The sequence below is a fragment of the Fundulus heteroclitus genome, chromosome 6, assembly GCF_011125445.2.
Source record: "Fundulus heteroclitus isolate FHET01 chromosome 6, MU-UCD_Fhet_4.1, whole genome shotgun sequence".
Lineage (NCBI taxonomy): Eukaryota > Metazoa > Chordata > Actinopteri > Cyprinodontiformes > Fundulidae > Fundulus > Fundulus heteroclitus.
In genome coordinates this window covers 15,646,194-15,667,131 of record NC_046366.1, presented here as the reverse complement: position 1 = coordinate 15,667,131, position 20,938 = coordinate 15,646,194, and the positions used below count along the sequence as shown (strand labels likewise).

General features: G+C 38.8%; 1 protein-coding gene across 6 annotated transcripts in view; it reads left to right on the top strand.

Moving 5' to 3' along the window:
* Nucleotides 1–20,938, top strand: part of tnr (tenascin R (restrictin, janusin)) — a 267,967-nt gene that overhangs the window by 183,527 nt on the left and 63,502 nt on the right. For 4 of the 6 annotated variants that reach the window (XM_036138170.1, XM_036138169.1, XM_036138167.1 and 1 more), the window contains 9 exons: nucleotides 526–676; nucleotides 7,253–7,431; nucleotides 7,703–7,793; nucleotides 8,267–8,367; nucleotides 10,142–10,244; nucleotides 10,997–11,086; nucleotides 13,673–13,806; nucleotides 13,986–14,115; nucleotides 17,607–17,873. In XM_036138170.1, the coding sequence (XP_035994063.1) occupies nucleotides 526–676; nucleotides 7,253–7,431; nucleotides 7,703–7,793; nucleotides 8,267–8,367; nucleotides 10,142–10,244; nucleotides 10,997–11,086; nucleotides 13,673–13,806; nucleotides 13,986–14,115; nucleotides 17,607–17,873 (1,246 nt within the window). The remainder of the gene's footprint in view (nucleotides 1–525; nucleotides 677–7,252; nucleotides 7,432–7,702; nucleotides 7,794–8,266; nucleotides 8,368–10,141; nucleotides 10,245–10,996; nucleotides 11,087–13,672; nucleotides 13,807–13,985; nucleotides 14,116–17,606; nucleotides 17,874–20,938) is intronic. The other 2 variants (XM_036138171.1, XM_036138172.1) reach the window with 2 other exon arrangements.

Below are 20,938 nucleotides of genomic sequence, written 5' to 3'. Positions count from 1 at the left end.
ATAAGTAATCAAACCCCTGGGGATCATGACAGAAATGTATTTTAAAAAGTCACATAGTGCTGTATGTTCTGCTGTGATAATAACCACAAAGTTCAGGCGGTTGGTGTTCTCACACCAGCAGTAGGTAAAACATCTGTCAGCAGGAACTGCATTTGCAACATTGACTCTTTGAGAACAGCTGGATGTAGCTGGGGCCTCTGCACTGATGAGTGACAGGCCTTTGGAATTGCTCATAGTGCTGCCTCTGCAGAACATGGCCTGAAAAATATCATTGTTGCACACACGGTTTTGCAAGGTAATACGCTTTGGGAATTTAATGTGCTAAACCATCCAAAAGTTTAGAAGTAGAAAAAAAAAAAGAACCGAGGTGTATTTTCCTGGACATTTACAGCATGAGTGAATTTTTCTTTTTTGTGGTAGAGTTCAGACATGTATAATAATTTTTGTGTATACTTCTTAATTTTCTATTGTATCAATGTTAAAATATTATCTTATCTCATCACTTCTCACACCTCTGTTATTAAGGACAATGATGGTGGCATGACAGCCCAGCTGCCCAGTACCATCACTTCATTTGTTCAGACTGGTCTGAGGCCCGGGGAGGAGTATACCGTCAACCTGGTCGCACTCAGAGAGCAGGGTCGAAGCCAGCCAGTCACTGCTACCTTCACAACCTGTAAGTACGATAAAGCATGAGCTGGACATTTCTAGGGAGAAGTTGTTTTTGAAATAGATTAATACACAGTCACATAGACCAGGAAGTTGAACATAATTGACTTGGACATTTCTGATAAATTTCCCAAAAGGCTGAGTTAAAAATTTCAGTGTCAATTTAAAGTGTATCTAACCTGGCAGTGTGTTACCATAGAGGGGAAATGTGACGTGTGTGCAGATCCATAAAGAGATGCTCCATTCAGCCATCTTATTCAGTCATAGTCTTCAGACTTAACCATATAGAGTAACACAATAACTATTCAGATAAGTTGCAATAAAAAGCAAATAAAAAAATAGTGTAAAGCATAATGTGTTTTGGCCTCATGTTTCATTTAAGTCACACCATATGGAGAAGCTGGTTGCATGTGCCAGGACAGCTTTGATGGTATTCTAAATGTTTTACTGATTGTATTAAGTCAGGGTTGCTTCTGGCATCGAAGTAGGATTGTATGATAAAACTATGAACCTGAGTTTGTATGACCTTCAACACCCCGGATTATTTGTCTGGTAATGTGAATGTGAACATGTGTTTAGTGTAGGTGTGTGTGTTAGTTTATCACCTTGAATTGTGGAGATGTTACAATGTGAGAAGACTAAAGACTTTCACTCAGCAAGAGCAGCGGGGGAAGACAGTCCAGGCTTCCTGAGGCCACACCAGCGCCAAGCACACAGACACCAGGCACCCCTACAGAGTAGCCATACACTCAACACAGAGGCAGCCTGTCAGTGAAGCACAGGAGCAGCAGCCCCCAGGCCAGAGAGGTCCCCCAGTACAGATCAAGTCCACAACCCGATCACCCCGGCAGCCAGGTGTCTGCACAAGCCCTGGAGTTGGAGGTACCCTCCCAAGTACCCAACATCAGCAATCTACAGCGGCTGTGATCAGAAAGACCAAGGGGTGGAAGGGCACCATGCAAACTCATCCAATTAGACAGCCCTAGATAGGGTAAAGTTGATCCCAACCAGGGACAAGCTAAGCTATACAGCTGGCTCAGAACATCCTGTGAGCCAATTGCTGCCAGCCAGGAACCAAACACTGTAAGCCCCAAAAAACACCACCACACCTGCAGAACACCCCCACCCACTGGTCCTCCCCATGTAACCTGTCAGAGCCCTGATGGTTGTCCCCACGCCAAGAGACCCTGCTTAACAAGTACAGGTCTAGAAAAATGAACCAGATAAGACATTACCATCAACTACCTTTTCCCTTGTCCCTGGAATATACATGTGTGCCCAGTGCTGCAATTCCTTTACAGATCTGTCCAAAGTTCTGTTAATATTCTGCCTAGGGAAAAAAAAAAACACCCAATTTTGCAATTGCAATGTTTCTATTAAATAATAGGTGCAATTAAAATTGCATGTGAATAAGTTCTTTCACACAAAAACATGTCAGCGATGGATGTAAACACTTATATGAAATATTCATATTTCAGCCACAGCACTAGCGCTCATCATCAGCCATCAGTGGAGATGTAGGCATCTTACTGAGCCATTGTAGCAACATAACCCTCATACTTGGGAGCAGCTACTACATGTGCTGCATTTTTGAGAAATTGCAGTCAGGGATTTTGCAAAAGAGCTATGGTCTTCCTGTCATCTTCTTTGTCTTTTTTCGCAGTAGTGACATCCGGTTGTTGATCAGGCAAGGCAAGGCAAGGCAAATTTATTTATATAGCACAATTCAGTACAAGACAATACAAAGTGCTTTACATGATTAAGATATAGCAAAATAATAAAATGTAGATAGAAAATAGAATAAAAGCAAGTAGGGATAGAATGTAGTAACAAAAAAGAACATTAAAAAACTGTTTAACTAGAACAGTCAAAGGCAATTTTAAACAGATGTGTTTTTAATCTTGATTTAAAAGAACTCAGGCTTTCCGCACTTTTACAGTTTTCTGGAAGTTTGTTCCAGATAAGTGGAGCATAGGAACTAAATGCTGCTTCTCCTTGTTTAGTTCTGGTTCTAGGTATGCAGAGAAGGCTGGAGCCAGAAGACCTTAGTGGTCTGGATGGTTGATCACACCGATTTCCATTACAGTATTACAAAATACACCAAATTTGCTACGGCCAAAAAAAAAAAAAAAAAAAAAAAAAAACCACATCCCAGCAAAAAATCTTTTTACTGAACAAACTGGAGTTTTTTTTTTAATTGTCATGTTTCCATTAAGGCTAACCTTGCCTGCAAGCTGAATTGTTGCTGTATTTGTGCATTTACAAACACAGAAGAATCCATCTTGTACCGCTAATTAAGCTAAATACTTGGGTCACCTGGAATGCAAGGAATGATTGCAAGTGTGTATGTCCACAGTTCATTCAAATTAGGGCCAGAGGAGGTGTTTTGGACATCCCATTGCTTGCTGACCAATTAGTATCCCCCACCTTAGCACCAAAGCCCTAAGTGTCTCAAATACATTTAAACTGAGGTGCAGGGTGGGTACAAGCAAAGCAAGGGGGAACTGCCATGTACTCCCCTTAGGCTAGCAAAGCCCATCATTCCACCACTCAAGACCCTATTTTCTATAAAGGGAAAAATGTTCACATTTTCTTTAGTTGCTATATAAAAATTTTAAAGATATTCACTTAAGATATTCACTTAAGTAAGTACACTGAGCATAGCCACTAGAACATTTAAATCAAAGTAACTTATAATTTTTTTGGAATTACCGTGCATTATGTCCATTACATTCATTATGTTAAAAAAACTTTGTTAACCAGAAAAAAAGACACAACTCAAAGACCTACATCTTGACAATACCAACATATAAAAGTATTGCTACCTTGTATGCCATATTTTTTCTACAGTGCAAATGTATGGGCTCCTCACCAGGCAGACGCTACTTAGCTGTAATAGAGCCAATTCAAATCTCATCCATAACAATTCAGACGCTGACGTTGGCAGTCAAAACACCATCAATTTCCTGTCAAGTCTTTCTTCGGTTTTTTGGGGATTGTAATTAGGTATCGATTAATAATTCATGTCAACCGCTCATTAATTTTTCACAGCAGCTCACTGCATGACACCTTATTGGATAAAAAAAGAGGAAAAGACAAATTTGAAGTTACTAAATTATTCACAACAAAGATTTATCCCTCCTTGGAGATGGAGGGAGCACCGTAAGGAGTCGGGAAGAAACCCAGAGGGAGAGCAGATCTGATGTAGGAGCTGGTTCCCAGCAAGTTCCTTCCTCAGGTTGTTTTCTAGGACGAGACCCAAGGGACCAATTTCTAATACATCAAGGATCAGGATGGACCTGCAATATGTCAGGCCTGAGTTCAAGACTTATTTAGATCTCAGAAGCTCAGAGACTGTAAGAATAGAACCACTGTGAGATATGTCTTTGAAAAGTCGAACCTGTAACAAGCAATAGTGAGTAATTACACTGTCAAAGTATAGAGTGCTATTTTAATTTTAAAGATGTATGTGGAGCTGTGTCATGTGGTATGAATTATTGTGGGGAAAACAGCAAAGATTATCATGTTGGGGTTCAGTGAATGAAAACTGATATAGACACTGAATTTTAGTTTAATATAAAACAGAGAAAATTAAGAATAATAAACCTGGTGACAGGGCTCAATTTATGTTGCCTTGGTCTGGACAAAAACATACAAAACAATGCTTTGCAGGTGCAGTCATCCTATTCCCCAGTTTCCATGTTACAACCACAAACCTCAATGTATTTTATTTATATTTATGTGTAGCAAATAATTATAATGGAACCATAGCAAAAAAAAGTCACTAAAGAAAGAAACAAAGTCATAAGTATTCTCATTTTCAGTTTGCCACATGTCATGTTGGAACATAATACATTGTGGTTTAGATTAAAGCATAATCATGCTAACAATGTTTTTTTCTGATTGCCAAGTTAAAGTCCAGACCTAAATCCAGCAATCTGTTGCAAGACTTGAACGTTTATTTGTCAACACCTTTAATCCATTCTGGCCGATTCTGAGCTATTTTGTAGATAATAATGGGGGGAAAAAAATTAGTTTTTAAGTGTGCATAGCTGGTTGAGAAAGTTTTGAAAGTTTAACTGTAGCAAAAGGTGGTTGTACAAAGTAATAATCTTTGGGAGAACTGAATAAAATGCATACACACTTCTCAGATTTGTTATGTCCTAACTATTACAAAAAATTAAATATATTTTTTTTCCCTTCAACACTACGTACCACAACGTTTAATGTGCTAATGTGTCTGTCACATATAATCCCATCCACATTCATCAAAGTTTGTGGCTGTATCATGACAAAAAGTAAAAGATAAAAGTTTAAAGCCCCAGCGCGTAAGACCATCTAATGGTGCGCTAAATTCATTAGAAATGTGTGGATATTAACCTTTCCTCCAAATATTTGGTACCAAGCTACTGCTAATAGCTAATAAATACCGTCATTGTGTGAAATGGATTGTGAGGGACCCGACTCAAACAAGGACAAAAAAATATTCAAAGTAGGAAAGAATTCAATTTAATTCTTCCAAAAATAGTAAACAAAACAAAGACTTAACGTAAGAATAAATCAAAGGATAAATAACAAATTTGGGCCCAAGTTAACTGAGGTCAACTGAACTCTAACTCAACACAAACAAAACTGACCTTACAACAAAGAACAAAAGGCTGCTTAAATAGGGATGGAGTAACCCAAGTCTACCACATGAGGGAGGCACAACATAACAAAAGAACAAATAAATACAAAATTAACTAAAACATTCTATGAAACAAATAAAGCAAAACTAACTCTTACTTAGCAGAAATAGATGAATATTTAAGTGACAAAATTAACTAACTAACAACTTGAAACAAGTCTCCCCTGTCAGTCTTTCAAACAAACAAATGGTATGCTCCAGGTTTCCTCCTCCAGCTGGTTTGTATCAGCAGCACCTCAAACAAAAAGCAAGTGTAAATAAACCATTCAGACAGTCATTATCCAAAGTGTGCACCCATTAGAAAATACCTGTCTAAATGAACATGCAGTCACTTATTTGGGCTCTAAAATAAGCGACTATAAACACAAGTTTTGAAGAGACCCGCTCCTGGTGCTACAGAACCGTGAACCAGCTGATATCGCTCTGCCCCTCCACATACACACATACTTACCCCTGCTCTCTGACAGGGAGCGAGAGACAGGGTGAACAAACTAGCAGGCTCTGCCGGGATTACAGAGTAGTTGCTGGACTACACTGCGCTGTTTCCAACATAACGGCAAAAATACACTTTACTATCATATTGAATTTACTTACCTGTCCAGCAGAAATCCATTATGAATCCTCGCTCCCTCACGAATTGTATAGCCGATATAGCCGAATTGTACAGCCGATATAGTCTCTCGTTTTCTCCCGGTTATTACTTCTTTTTCTTCTACTAGTTACTTTCTCTTCCCTCTCACTTGGCAAAGACTATGGATGGTCCTCCTTTTCAACAGAAAACGGCATTAGCGACAGTTAAATCAATCAAGAAATGTGTTAATTTGAGCTCCAAAGCACCTTTGCTTCTTCTGTTAATAGCAGCAGGTGTTAAACATACCTTTCTTCGAATTAACAAGCTATCAATGTAAAGTGTTAATTATTAACTTATCTAATATGCCACTACTCTGACTGAATTCTCCTAATTTCTAACAAAGCCACTCTGCTGAGAAGTGATGAGTAAATCCGTGATCTGTCAGACAGTTGGGTTTCCCTTATCACACCTGCTATGTGTTCAGCTTTTTGCACCTTGTAAATATAATCTCCCAGACCTATATCCCGTTTCATGTTTTACACCTTTCACAGACAAAGTTTATTGTCTGAGTGCATGTCATCTCCGATAGGTTTTACATGAGCAGCTGTCAGACCAGCCTTCACTGATAATGGATCCACATCGACCACTGCCATAGCCTGTGGCAGTGAGTGCGAACATGATCAGTGTTGTATGGGGGTTCCCAAAAACATTGTTAGGAACCATTAAAAAAAACATGAAAATATGACTAATTCTTTAAGTAAACTTTCATTTTGGAATAATTACATAATTGCAATAATTAGTACCAACAAATCATTTCTTGACTTTACAGTGAGACGTCTCTCTTTGCCAGCAGGTAGTTTAATCCACTCTTTCTGGGCAATCTGATCTAGCTGTCTCATGTTTGAATGGAGGCAATTTTCAGATCAAAGCTGACAGCAAAGAAAATTGTGCTTGAGTAACTTACCTCTTTAGGAGTTTTTTGCTCATTATCGTTAAATTCACAGATAATCAATTTTGCATTTACTTTGCAATTGATTTATACTAAAATGTGTTCTAAGTACCACTAAGAACATCCCAAGTACCACCATTTGTACTGCCACCATAGTTTAAAAGGTTATACAATTAAGAGATTCCTTTTATTGAATTCAGTTGTGACTGCTATTGGCATCCCTCCAAATCATAAAGGGAGATTCATTTTAAATGACCCTTTACGTTAAAAAAAATAAGAAAATGTGGTTGTAGCATACAGTAGGGTTGACATTAATGGCAAACAGTCATTCTTCAGCTTGACAGCAGGATGCCTGTTTTTTTCTGCTTTTTTGCAGTGATTGATGGTCCGACTCAGCTGATAGTGCGTGATGTGTCCGACACCGTGGCTTTTGTGGAGTGGACACCACCAAAAGCGAAGATTGATCAGATTGTGTTGCGTTATGGCCTTGTGGGAGGAGAGGGTCCGCGGACCACCTTTCGGCTCCAGCCCACCCTTACCCAGTACTCATTACAGGTGTGCATATGTGTGTGTAGGAATTGTTACAGTTCTTATCATACTTTCACATATGAAGGCCACAGCTGTTATTTATAGAAAGAAGCATAATATCCTCAAGGGGTGTCTCTTTATCTTTGTTTCATGGTAAGTGTTTGTGTTTACTTGTGATACTCATTAAATGATCAAATCCCAGGGTTTCTTTGCCACCTGTGTCAGCAGATAAAATAATAGTGAGAAACAACTTGCTACCAACCTAAACAGCTGCTTTTGTTTTTTTCCGTCTCGACAGGTTCTGCGTCCTGGCTCTCGGTACGAGGTGTCAGTAAGCGGAGTGAGGAAAGGAAATGAAAGTGGATCTATCTCCACTGAATTTACAACGGGTGAGGTCTGACAGCAAGCAGATGTAGTGATGGTGTATGTGATATTGTGCTAGCCTTTGACAACTCAGGAGTAACGGTACAATGGCCTAATGCACGTCACCTTGTTTATCGGCTTTTCATGACGGGGCTTGTTCAAGGTGATTTTTTTTTTTTTTGCTATGCTAAGTGTTGTGCAGGAAAGCACAATGTTTTTCTACAGAAAACATCTACAGAAATACTTCAAGTGTATTATTTTCAGCAACAGTTTAACAAGTCCACTTGTACATATCTGGATATTTCCACATGGGTTTGAAAATCAAATTGTGTTGGCGTAAATCGATCAAGAAATATGAGAAGCGCTTAAGTGACATAAAAACTAAACATAATATATTTACATTGATCTTTATCTGTTTCTGATGCCTTTCTTAAACTGCTGATATATTTACTTGCTCACAATCTCTGAGAATTGGTCTTTGTGTCCCCAACATTGTCAGCTTTATCGTTCTTCTCAGAGATCGATGCCCCCAAGAACTTGCGGCTCGTGTCCAAGACCTCCACTACCCTCGAGCTTGAATGGGATAACAGTGAGGCTGAGGTAAAGAGACGTGAGGCAGATTTAATCCATTTGTCTTAATTTGCTTTCAACCACTTTACGAGATTGATGGCTGTGGGATTCATCTCGAGATAAGAGGGTTTAGTAATTTGGATGTCAGTTTTGTAACCTCTCTGTTTTGCTTATGAAATTATCTGTATTCTGATTAGGGCTCAGTGTTGAAATGTTCTTATTGGATTGCAGTAAAAAAAACAAAAACATGTTGATCTCAGCAGTGAGCATTGCTCTTTTTAAAACAATCCATAGATAAACACCCTGACTCTCAGGGAAAATAACAGCCAGTGTTGATACAGTTGCCTTTTACATACAGGCACATCTAATATTATCTGAACTACATGTTGGCATTAGGATTAAGTAGAATTATGATGGAAAATGAATGTACCCAAGTCACACAACACCAGGAATTAGACTGCATGCCTGAGCGTGAGTAACTTGAAAATGTTACTGATGATCAAAGATCATCCTTCTCCATCAGTATTATGAGAGACTTCTGAATTCAGCTGTAAATTTGAAGAACCATTCCTAAAACAATTTTCATATGAATTGTTTTCTTAAAAACAGTTTGTTGTTTCATACTAATTTAAAAGCATGTTCTTAGGAGAGGCACAACAAAAGGAGAGCATGTCAGAAAAGGTCAGATTATATTCAGTTTTAACTTTTAAGAACGGAAATTATCTCTATAAATACTATTATTCCATGTTCAGTGATAATTTGATAGATTATGGCATGGAACATTATGGGAAGGACTTATCACCCTCATGCAAACATAAAGGGCACGTAGTTTATAAAACCAGAAAAGGAAAACCTGATGTGAAAAGCCAAATTTTAAGTTGAGCCAAAACCCAAATCAATAAGCAAACCTAACATTACATAAAAGATGGGAGATAAACCAATTAAACAACAATCTCACGGGGGAGATAGATAGAGAGAGAGAGACACCAGGTGTCGCAGTTCTTAATTAGAAGGCAGCAACCAAGCCAACTACCAGCACCTGCAAAGGGTCTCTCTCCAAATCCACTAAGGAAGAACAGACACAACAAACTAGAGCAGTGACCCCCCAAACACACTTTAAAAATGTTTATGGTCCATAAAACACTTAAACAAAAATTCCACTTTAAAACATTTTGAAAAACCTGCTTTGTGATTAAGAACGTTTCAACTTTGCAGGTGGGTGTTATGTGCTAAAGGAGAAGAACATGTTTATTCTTTTTTTTTTCTGAGCGTTCTATCCTTACATATAGTCTTTTTTTGATAGCTTATAAAAAGCTTCTGTCAGCTTGAAACAAACTCCTCAACGGTGCAAAATGGTTACTGAGGGATTTTTTTTTCTTAGAAGGAAATTAATTTTTTTTTACACCATGATTATTACCTTTATATCATCAAGTCTCATGGATCCATAAAATAGGTCACATTTAGCACAAAGCACAAACCAATCAAGCAAACACACAAACAAGCAAATTCATGAATGGATACTGTACTAGTTTAGCACTTAAAAGTTTAACACCTATGAATAAAAACATTCAGCAAAAATTTCTATGCAGTCTTTACCCCACCACACTCCTCCGTTCATCACCACAACATGAGACTTTAAAAGACAGCTTACCTGCTGAATGGCAGATTTGTTTCCATAGTGTTGAATTATGACACTATGACTTGTAAAAAATGGTTTTGGTTGATACAACGCTTTATTTTCAATGCTTTTCAAAAATTCCATTCAAAATTGTGTTCCTGCAAATGTTTAAATGTTCAAATCCAGGTGGAGAGCTATCAGGTGGTGTACAGCACTTTAGCTGGAGATCAGTACGATAAGGTGATTGTGCCACGCAATGAGGGTGCCACCACTAAGACTAATCTTACAGGTGAGTGCAGAGGAGAAATGTGTTTTTCACTTTAAATGTCTGCTGTACAACTTTCATGAATTATTTATTACTGACATCTGCACAGTTCTGGTGCTTCATGCACTGTTTTTCTTTGGCCGTCAGTCTTATCACACTCCATCTAAAGTGTGCTGAAGATGTCTCCAGGTGACTGTGTTTTACATGCTGGGATTATCTCCGTAGCTAACATTTGGTTGATGGGCTACTGATTGTATCTGCAGAAACATGGCCACATTGAAAGGTTGTCAGAAAGATGGGTCGGCTAAGATGTTTTTTTTTTTTCTTATTTAAAGGCCTTGGTGCTGCAAAGTGCAACGCCTGTATGAGAAGATAAACAAAAGGCTCCTGTGTTATACCTATACACAACTCGAATCAATACTCTGTCCACTCTCTTTCACTGCCACTAATTTTCTTTCTCCCTGAGTCTCCCCCCTTAAAATCTGTCATCCACCTGCTTTTTTTTCTACTGCTCATCTCTACATCCTTGTTTCTGCTGCTCAAGACTATGAAACCTACTCAGCTGATTTTAACTCAGATGATTATGTAGTTGACAGAAGTCCCTACAATGTTAATTCAAATGTCCTCATCACTTCTGTTTATCTTTTAGAGCGGTTATGGAAAACGTCTTCTAGGTTTGCTCTCTCTGTGGGGAGGAGAATAATGTGAAACAGTCTGCTGGAGTTTGATATATTACTTGTTGAATTGCTCCTTCTCTCTACGTCTCTGTGTATCAGACCTTCTGCCGGGCACAGAGTACGGCATTGGCATCTCTGCCATGAAGGGTATCAACCAGAGTACACCAGCAACCATGAACGCTCGGACAGGTGAGTTAAAAACCCTTGATGATCCACCGTATGAAAACAGGCAGCAGCGTCTACATATTTAGAATATAGAAAATGTTGTTTGGAAAGGTCAGCATTACAACATGTAAGTCAGCCCCTTTGTTTTTAAACAGACAATGCTCACATTGCCCAGAGGGCTCATGATTCAGTTTAAAATACCTGACAAATAAAATATTGGCTTGTGTGGTTTTATAGAGGTATTTAGCTCCTTTTGTTTTATCTGTTCGGGTCAAAGTTCCCACTACAGCATTTTAAATCTGTAATCACCCATGCCATTCAACTACTGGCCTTCTCCCTTTATCTCTGTACCCCAAAGGCCATTTTAAATTTTATGGTGCTTTGAATCATTTCACTGGGAGCACAAAACAGAAAAAAAACTTGATTCAACTTTCACCTGTTTGAAATGTCAGTGTGCAGACGGGTGCGTCACTACTCTTTCATATTGCATGGTTTTGTCAGCCTTTTTAGATAGACGGATGGTATTTTTACAGGTGACAAAAGTTCGGCCCACATATGTTTTTCCTCCTCAAAGTCTTGTCCTTTTGAAAGTTTCAAATATTTCCGCTCTGTTGAACCTTCCTCAATGGTTAGATTACAACAGATCCTTCTGGATCTCTGGCACAATGTTTTCATTCTATAACATTTTATGAACCACAGGAATTGCTTTTTATTATCATAATGTTTCTCTTGAAGTTTTTTCTGTCTTAATATTTTTTTCTGTCCAACGAGGAAGCTGCAACATTGAAGATAAACTTAAAGACACAGTGTGTAACTAATTTGGCTTTTAATTAGCAAAAATCAAGTATTGCTTTTCTAAATACATATTCTGGCAAAAAGCGTTTTCATAACTTAGAATTAGTTGTTTATAAATACATAGGTGTCTGTGCACCCACTGAGAGGCACCCTGTTGCATCGCTATTTCTGATTTCAGAAGCAGAAAGGGGCCAAACTTTTCAGCCATAGACATTTTCCCTATCTGTCTTCTATATGAAGATTTGCTGTCGGTGGAGGAGGATTATAAACAAGCAAAGAAGACCGTAGATCATTCTGTTTGCCGTTTTCTGTTGAAATGGAGGACCATCCATACTCTTTGCCCAGCAAGACGGAAGAGAAATTTACCAAGGAAATAAAAAGCAGTAATAACCGGGAGAAATGAGAGTCTATAACGGCAATTACTACCAGGTAGATATTTCATGAGGGAGAAGGGATTTAAAACAGGATTTAAAAAGGATGCGGAGGTTGCAGGCTTTCTGCTGGACATGCCAGTTAATTCAATATAACAGTGAAGTTTATTTTTACTTTATGTTAGAAACAGGGTAGTGAAATCCAGCAACTACTCTGTCCTCCCTGCAGACGGCTCGTTTGTTTGTCTCTCTGAGATGGAGGGATATCCGCCTGTAGTGCAACAGCAGAAGTGGGCCTCTTTACTGGTGTTTATGGTCGCTTATATTGGACCGCAATTAAGTGACTGCACTTTCAGAAATGAGCCCAAAAAAATTTGCGACTCACAGAATTTACAAGGGACTTTAGAAGAAAACAAGCAGACTTAGCAACAGTGCCATAAAACATTTCACTTGATGGCCGTAGCTATTAGCAGTAGTTTGGTACCAAATACATTGAGGATACATTTACATTCTCACATTAATGACACTCCACGGCTTCAGTAGTAGTTATTACACGCTTAACAGCGAGGCTAGATGCTGCACCAGTGTAAAAATCTTACACCTTAACATTTGTCTGTGGGCTTTAACGTTTAACATTTTTGAGGGGAACGAGTGGACATTTTTCTTTTGAAAGTCCACATCTTGCCCTTGCACTGTAGAGAGTGTTGTTCTGCTATTTTTGATGATGTCAGAGTTGAACAGAACTGTGAGAATATAATGAGTAAAGTTAAATATCTTTCTTTAAAGATTGTTTCCCTGCAGTTGAAAGAAGTTATCTTAAAGTAGGGAAACCAGGACTGAACATCATAAATGTTGTTAACTTAATAGAAACTAAAAAGCTTCAAAATTAGAAACTAAAATAACTGTAGTAACTTGTAATTATAAAGATATAACCTTTTGAATGTGCTGTTACATATAATGAAATTAGGGTGATCTGAGGTCTAATTAATATCAGGAGCAAGCTGTGTTATTTCCAAATCAGTCAGGAACTGAGCCCTCATTGCCCTTAAACTGGGATAATTCTGTGTAAAAAACTGATAATATATCTATTCATGTTAAAAGAATAATTTTGAGGTTGCAGATAAGAAAACAACATGACCACACTGAATTAAATAAACAGTGATACTGTAGATTTATTTTCTCCCTGTGGAGATTTAAAGCCTTGTAAATTGGATTATTTAATTTGCATGTCATCAGAATATACATGTCCTCAGTAAAATGTAAACACGAATACTAATACAGTAACATTAGATTTAAAACAACATTTTTTATAATACATATTAGATGTTTTTAGGACAACAACAGTCATATGCTAATGCAAAATCCTGGCTGAGGGCTGTTCAGCTGAACTTTTTTCACAGTACAACTGGTGTAATGAAGTCATGTTTGCCCTCTGGTGTTGTAGGTCTGGATGTACCCTTGGATTTAACTGTGACAGCTTCTACAGACGACTCCATCACTCTGGTGTGGGGTGTAGTACAGGGTCCAATCGACCACTACAGGGTCACCTACACATCTTCCTCCGGCATCACAACCGAGGTAACAGACACAGTACATCTGAGCCGGTTTACTGTCGGCCGAGGGAGTAGTTCACGCTTTATGAGGATCTACACGGTGTGCTGATTAAGATCTTACAAAGCTCTGAACCGTTTTGGAGAAGCTGTAGTGTGTAGTTGCTCTCAGTATGAGCTTGTGTATCTTTTTTTTTTCTGCTCCAGCTGACGGTGCCTAAAGACATAACCACCACGACTCTGACAGACCTTGAGCCTGGAACTGAATATACCATCACAGTAGCTGCTAGAAGAGGGAGGCAGCAGAGCACTGCAGCAACCATAGATGCCTTCACAGGTAAAGAGAAATGTCGGTTTGTGTATTTTTATAGGAGCTATTAGTTTTGCTTTTGCACGGCATAACAATGAGTTAAGAAAAACTCCCAAATGCATACTTTTTGGAAGATGCAAGACTAACATTGCAATTCATTAGGCGTAAAATAAAACCTTTGGATTGATAAACAAACAAAAAAAAGTATTCTGTTGCCTGTTTGGCAGTTTTACTGTAACTTTTCTAGCCTGTATCACATTAAGCTTCTCAGTCAGATAAATGAAAATCCGAGAGGTTGTGCATTGATAAAGACATGAAGATCAGCCAATTACAACAGAAAGCTAAAGACCCCGCTGCACAATCAAGCAAACCATGACTATAATGAACTGAAGTCTGGCTGCAGGTAAGGTGAGTCATGCTAAAAGAAATCAGAAGACCTTAAAGGCTTTGAAGAAGCAATTAGCCGAGGTAAATTATTCAAGTCACTTAATGAGCTCGTTACAAGTGTTTCCTTATTGCCCCTCTGTTTTGCATGCAAATGTATTTGTGTTTGTTTTTACTGAATTCTGTGCAACGCAGCATTCTCGTTGTTGCCCTGCCACACTGCTGTCTTGTTTCTCAGCCCGATGCCATTCCTTTCTGTTCAGTCACAGCTTACTCTTCCTTTTTCAGCAAGTCTGTCCATCCAAACACACGTCAGATCATCTGTCATTCTTCTCACCTATGGAGGCTTTTTGTTACTTTTGTAAAAAGCCTGATGTGGTCTTTGCTTACACAAAGGATAATGTCCAAATGATGGGCACCGCTGTCTTCTCTGCTGTCATTATCATCATCCTCATCATCCGCTTCCTTGTTCGCTGCTACCATCATGGCAGACTGGCAGTTGTCGCTATCACTACATCATCATCATTATCATCATCACCGTCATTCTGTCCTCCTAACCGGGGCTCCTTCGGTAACTCCAATTTAACCACCTGCAGAGAGATAAGAATAAGATAAAACCACAGATCAAAAAAGGGGAGCACTATTGATGCGGCTGTCATCTTTTCATCCACTGTTTGCCCTATTGGTAGAAGCTGTCTGCACTCAGGTAAACTTGTGATGGGAAAACCAATGACATATGTCAGGGTCGGTCTGTGGATCATCACCGCCTGTGGCCCTCAGTTTATTCCTGCACATGATTTATAGACTTATTGATCATACCAGGTTTTCGGCACATTACCCAGAGATGTAGAAATATATTAACCAACCGAAGAAGTTTAATATTCATTCTTCTATTTGGAAGTTTTTTTAACTTCATTAATTATTGCAAGTTGCTCTACTAAACAAGAGATAACCATGTAGCTGATAAAGCAACACCAATATCTTTAACAATGATTTCAAATACATATTTAGGTCAAGTTGTTCCTGCAGCGACTAAAAGTAAATGTTGCACTTTTCGCTTTCCAGAATGCTGTTTCCTGAGACCCTCCAGACTGATTAAAGCTTATTAGATTTCCTTTTTGTAATGCAGATTTTTCAAGTTCAAGTAAGAAACATATACCAGCCAAGCCAGTCCTTGCTTTTCTATCAAGCACAACACACTACACTTTTAAATTATTATTTAAAAAAGCTATGCATCAAGAGCAAAAATCTACATTACAGACACTAACACATGGGAAACAAAAACATGATTATCTGAAACAGATGCCACAACTAGACGAAGGGCCTTACAGAAAATACAAAACAAAAGGCAACAAAGCACCTAATACTAGCCACCATGAAAGCAAATTTGTTGTCCACCAAACCAAGTCCAAGCAGATTTCTTAAAAAGATTAAAAGCTAACCTGAAATTCAAGTAAGCTGGTCAGGTGTTCCAGAGCCTTCCTCCCCTGACAGAGAAAGCTACATTTTAAAGAAGCTTTTAAAAGGCTGCTGCAATTGTGATTTCCTTCCATAACCACCAAGATATGGTGGTGCAAATTCATCGAACAGTTACATGCTAACTTTAAGTAATAAAATAAATGATGTTTGCAATTGTCAGTAACATATTTTTGTAGAAATGGCAATTATGTTACAGTAGTTGCTTCTTTTCAAGATTTTTTAATGTTTGATAATAAAGCGTAAAGAATAGATAGGTATTTTTTTGAGACCATATTGTTAGGCCATAACAAAAATGCTAAAATAGCCTATAATTAGGTTAATAAAACAACAGCACACATGCAATGTAATTTCTTATCAACGTAAAAATATTGAGATGAGCTTTTAGCATTTTACAAAAGATTTAAAGTGACTTTGGTTTAGCTACAAATGTTTTATGGTTATATTATGTTTCATCCACCTCTAGACTTTGGCTCGAACTAAAACATGCATATATTTAGATTTCCACCTACTGCCATTAGTAGGTTTTGTAAAAACAAGGTTACAAAGCTTTTTGGGAGCCATTTAATTTTGCTGTAAATTATGATAAATAAGCTGATGCATTAATTCACCCTGATAAGGGATTGCACATTTCAGCTGGTTTCTTGGCTTTCTGTTGCTTTTTGCACCTACTTTCATATGTTCCCTGTATCCATACACTTTAATAAAATGTATGCATCTGTCTGATATCCTTTCTTTGTCCTAGTAGATTACTTGGGTTGTTAAACTTATATGATGCAAATCTCATGTCAAAATCACCATATTCCACTCATTGTGTTAACCCTAAAGTGTTGACTGTCATCCTATTTAAAGAAATAGCATACTTCATCATAATATTTAACAATATTTAAGACGTGTTCAAAATAATTACGTCTTTCCTCGAATGAAAGCGTTCTTAGAGTTGCTGGTCACCTTTGGCTTCCCTTTTCTGATCTAATCAAGGACAATATCACTATATAAAACTGAAGGGTCTGTGTGGGAAAAGATTTCTGCTGACTGCGTTGCAGTGAAAGATCCCAGCAGCTTATGAAATACATAATTGTGCTGCTCATAGAGACATCTGTAGATGCAGGTCAGTAATAACAATGTAGGGTTAAGACAATGATGGCAATAAATCTCTAAAGCATGTGTTTCATCTGGATGAATCGGTTGAAGAAAAATGACTGTTGTTATGTTTTTCCTGCCATTCGTGAATCCCACATGGATAATCAAATGAAACTCTCCTAGCATTTGGTGGTGATTCATAAGCATTACATCATCTCCTGTTTGGGTCACACCACATGACAGCAGCATCTGCTATCATGCTTTCACAGTCTCTTCACATCTTCATCATTATTGTGGGTAATCTCATTAGTTTTTCCATTTCATGACCAATTAAATCATTATTGCCACATGACTGCGGTTTGCTCTGAATCACCTTGTTCATCAAGGCTAATCTTCTCAACTTTATTATAAAGATTCTATTAGACCATCCTGGAGAGGCCCCATCCATCACTGCATTGCTCTGACATTCATTTCTATTCATCTGGCGACTGCCTCTTAGCACTTCTCATTCACCGCTGGAATTTTAACATGTTTTTGAAAGCTACCTTGTGACTTGTAAACCCCCGTTCCTCCAGGGATCAGGCCTGTAACCCACCTTTACCTGTCAGAGGGGACATCAGATTCGGTGTTAGTGGCATGGAGTGCCCCAGCACCACCCGCCACCCTCTTCATTCTGAGCTATAGCTCTGCCGATGGGACTGACACTTCTAAGGTGACGCTGGATGGCTCCAAGACGAGGTCACTGGTCCAGGGCCTGCTGCCATCCACTCACTACACGTTCAGTTTAATCACAATACAAGGGGATGTTACCTCTGAGCCCATTACAGCATCGCTCATGACAGGTGAGCTGATTGGTCCGAAATGTGTTGTGTGTACCCTGGTACATGCATGGTTCAGCATTTGTGAGCCTTTCAAAGCAAAGGGGAATCAGCAGGTTATCTTAATAAATGCTTGTGAAGTGTTTTGTTCATCTAGCTTCCTTGTTTTTTAAATAACTCATGCACCTGGGCAAATCAACATTGCTGCAATCACTTCACTGCAACTTAACTACTAGTATGTGTGTTTTCAAACTGAATGTATTTCTTTTTTAAGAACATTTCTGAAATTTAAATTCTGAACAATTTCATCATGGACACAACTTTGAATTGATTGCACAGCTGTTAGTGAAATTTACTGGAATAATTGGGAATGGAGTGGCTTGAGAAGAGAAACAGAAAAGGAAGAAAGCATTGTTCAAAAGAGAAATAAATATGTGTGCCTGTTTGAATAGGTGAGAAAGAGGGGGGGGGGGGGCTCCAAAAATTAAATCCCAAAGTGTTATAAAACTCACAGTGCCTTGCAAAGTAATCAAACCGCCTTGAACAACCTGGAATTAAAATAGATTGTTTGAGAGTTTGCACCATCTCCACCAACAGGTCTGTGATTTTGGAGATGTGTTGTTGTTTTTCAATGTCAAGCAAACAACAAATAGGAGAAAATAACAGACTTCGGTGTAAAAAATGTGCACTACCTCTGTGCCACCACCGCGCCCCGACTAGGCCATTTCAACACATTTAAATGTTTCGCCTTATACCACTCGAGTTGGAAGGTGAACTTGTCCAAGTCTAAAATCACAGGCTGACTGACACAGATTTGCTCAAGAATATTTAGCACCATTAATCTTTCCCTCTATTAAGACCAGTTTCCAAGTCCCCGCTGCTGAAAAGCATCCCCACAGCATGATGCTTCTATCCCCTTGTTTCAAAGTGTTCTTGGGGTGATGGGATGTCTTGGGTTTGTGCCAGACTTAGCGTTTTCCTTGGTGGCCAAAGAGTTACATTTTAGTCTTATATAACTAGAACACCTTCCTTGATGTTTGTTTGTTTATTTCAAGGATAGCTCTTGAGATGCATCATGTTTCCAAGGGGGTCCAATGCATTTGGGGAGTCGCCCACATGTCTTTTAGCAAACACAAAATGTACCTTGCTATTTTAACACTAAGTAATGGCTATTTCCTGGGTATTCTTTCATAAAGCCCAGCTCAATGGAGTGTGCAGCTTATTATGGTCATGTGAACAAATCCTCCAGTCTCTACTATGGAGCTCTGCAGCTCCTTCAGGGTTACCTTTGGTCTCTGTGCTGCCTCTCCAATTAATGCCATCCTTCCCCGCTCTGTGCATTTTGGTGGGCAGCCCTCTCTTTGCAGGTTTGTTGTGGGCCTGGCAGGGCCTAGTTCCACCCACTTTGTATCACAGCCCACCCAATCAATTGGCTTTCGTTTGATTTTTTTTCTTTTTTCTGTCCAGGATGTCACTTAAAGTTATCATAAAATTAAATGAAGCAGAATAACATTTTATTTATGCTTATCCCAAACATGAAAACAGATAGCTTCATGTTCTAGTTCTCAGTAAACCTCTTAGGGGGCAGAGAGAAACAGAAGACTGATGCGTTGCCTTGCGATTAAATTCAGGTGCATGTATTCAATTTTGTCACACGGTAATGTTGGCGCGCACTTTTAAGGGGCATTTTTAGGGTCTTGTAACATTGGGAGCTTCAGCACAGACCCCTCATTCCTCTTCCTCCCTCTTTAAAAAGACCGCTTTACTCTCTGTATTTATGCATTTTCCTCACGATGATTATCCCTCATGCACAGCACAGAACTGACAAGAGGAATTGTTTCGGCCCCCCCTCATTGCCTCAACCTGGTATCATTGACAATAAATGATGCTGCGACTGGACAATCAGTTCCCAATTAGCCTATTGTTTTTCTATAGCCATCTAGTCTGTGTAGAAAAGTGAGACGCAGTGAAACACAGAGCCTAAATGGCTGCCGCTATATTTATAGAATTTAGGGATACAACATAAAAGTGCTATTTTCCATAGCGTTATTTCCTGTAGGCTTAAGACTATTGCTAGTGGGTTAAAGGTGAAGCAGTAGTCCATGCCTCACTGAGTCCGCTCGGACCTCAAACATAAAACATCTGCTTGGAGAACAACTTCAAACTCAGCCTTCAGCATGCATAATTCTGCACTTAGAGGCGCCCTGCGCAGATACAGGGGAACTAATGTCTGGTCAGGGTGGAGGTTGAGATGACAAACCTGTCGCTGTGAAAGGTGACGACAAAGGTTATCAAATGTAACAATCTACAAGAGCAGAAGCAGATCAAGAGGAAAACTCAGGAGCTGGATCATGCATGATGATGCAGCAATAAACAATTTCCCCGCTTTTTTAAACTGTTAACTGTAATATTGTGTTTAATAAAAGAAAATAAACTAGCAGAAATGTTCCATTCATTAAAAAAAAACGGTTTTGTGTGTCCTGGGCGTCTGGATCAATGATGTGACGGCAGCCGCATGCGCATATGCCAATTTAATTATTTTTTTTATATTCTTTTTTATACAATTTCTCATTTCACTTCACCAACTTAAGATTATTTTGTGCAGATCCATCACATAAAATAATATCAGAAAAAAACATTTAGATACAGGTGGGAATTTAACAAAATAGGTAAAAAGCCAACAGAGATTAATAGTTTTCCAAGGTAAACAACCAAAGCAACTGGACTTGTTTTCCGTAGTTGAAGACGTTTCGCTTCCTCTCCAGGAAGCTTTCTCTAACAAAAAGCTTTGTTTTTTACCTTTTTTTTGGAATGACCATGACCTGGATTACTGAGAATCTTCACCAGCATAGTTTTCCAAGGCACTGTAGGAGCAAAACTGTTTTTTTTTTTTTAACATTTCCTTGTTGCAGATGTATAGAAAGATGACGTTTTTTCTAGTAAGAGGTTTTCTTTAAAGGTTTATCTTATTGCAAACAACAATGTGGCTGTCCCTCTCCAGGTTGGGGGGCAAGTTCCTGCCTCAAGTGGAGGAGTTTAGGTATCTCCTGGAGCAGGAGATTGATAGATGGCAATAATCTGTATGCATT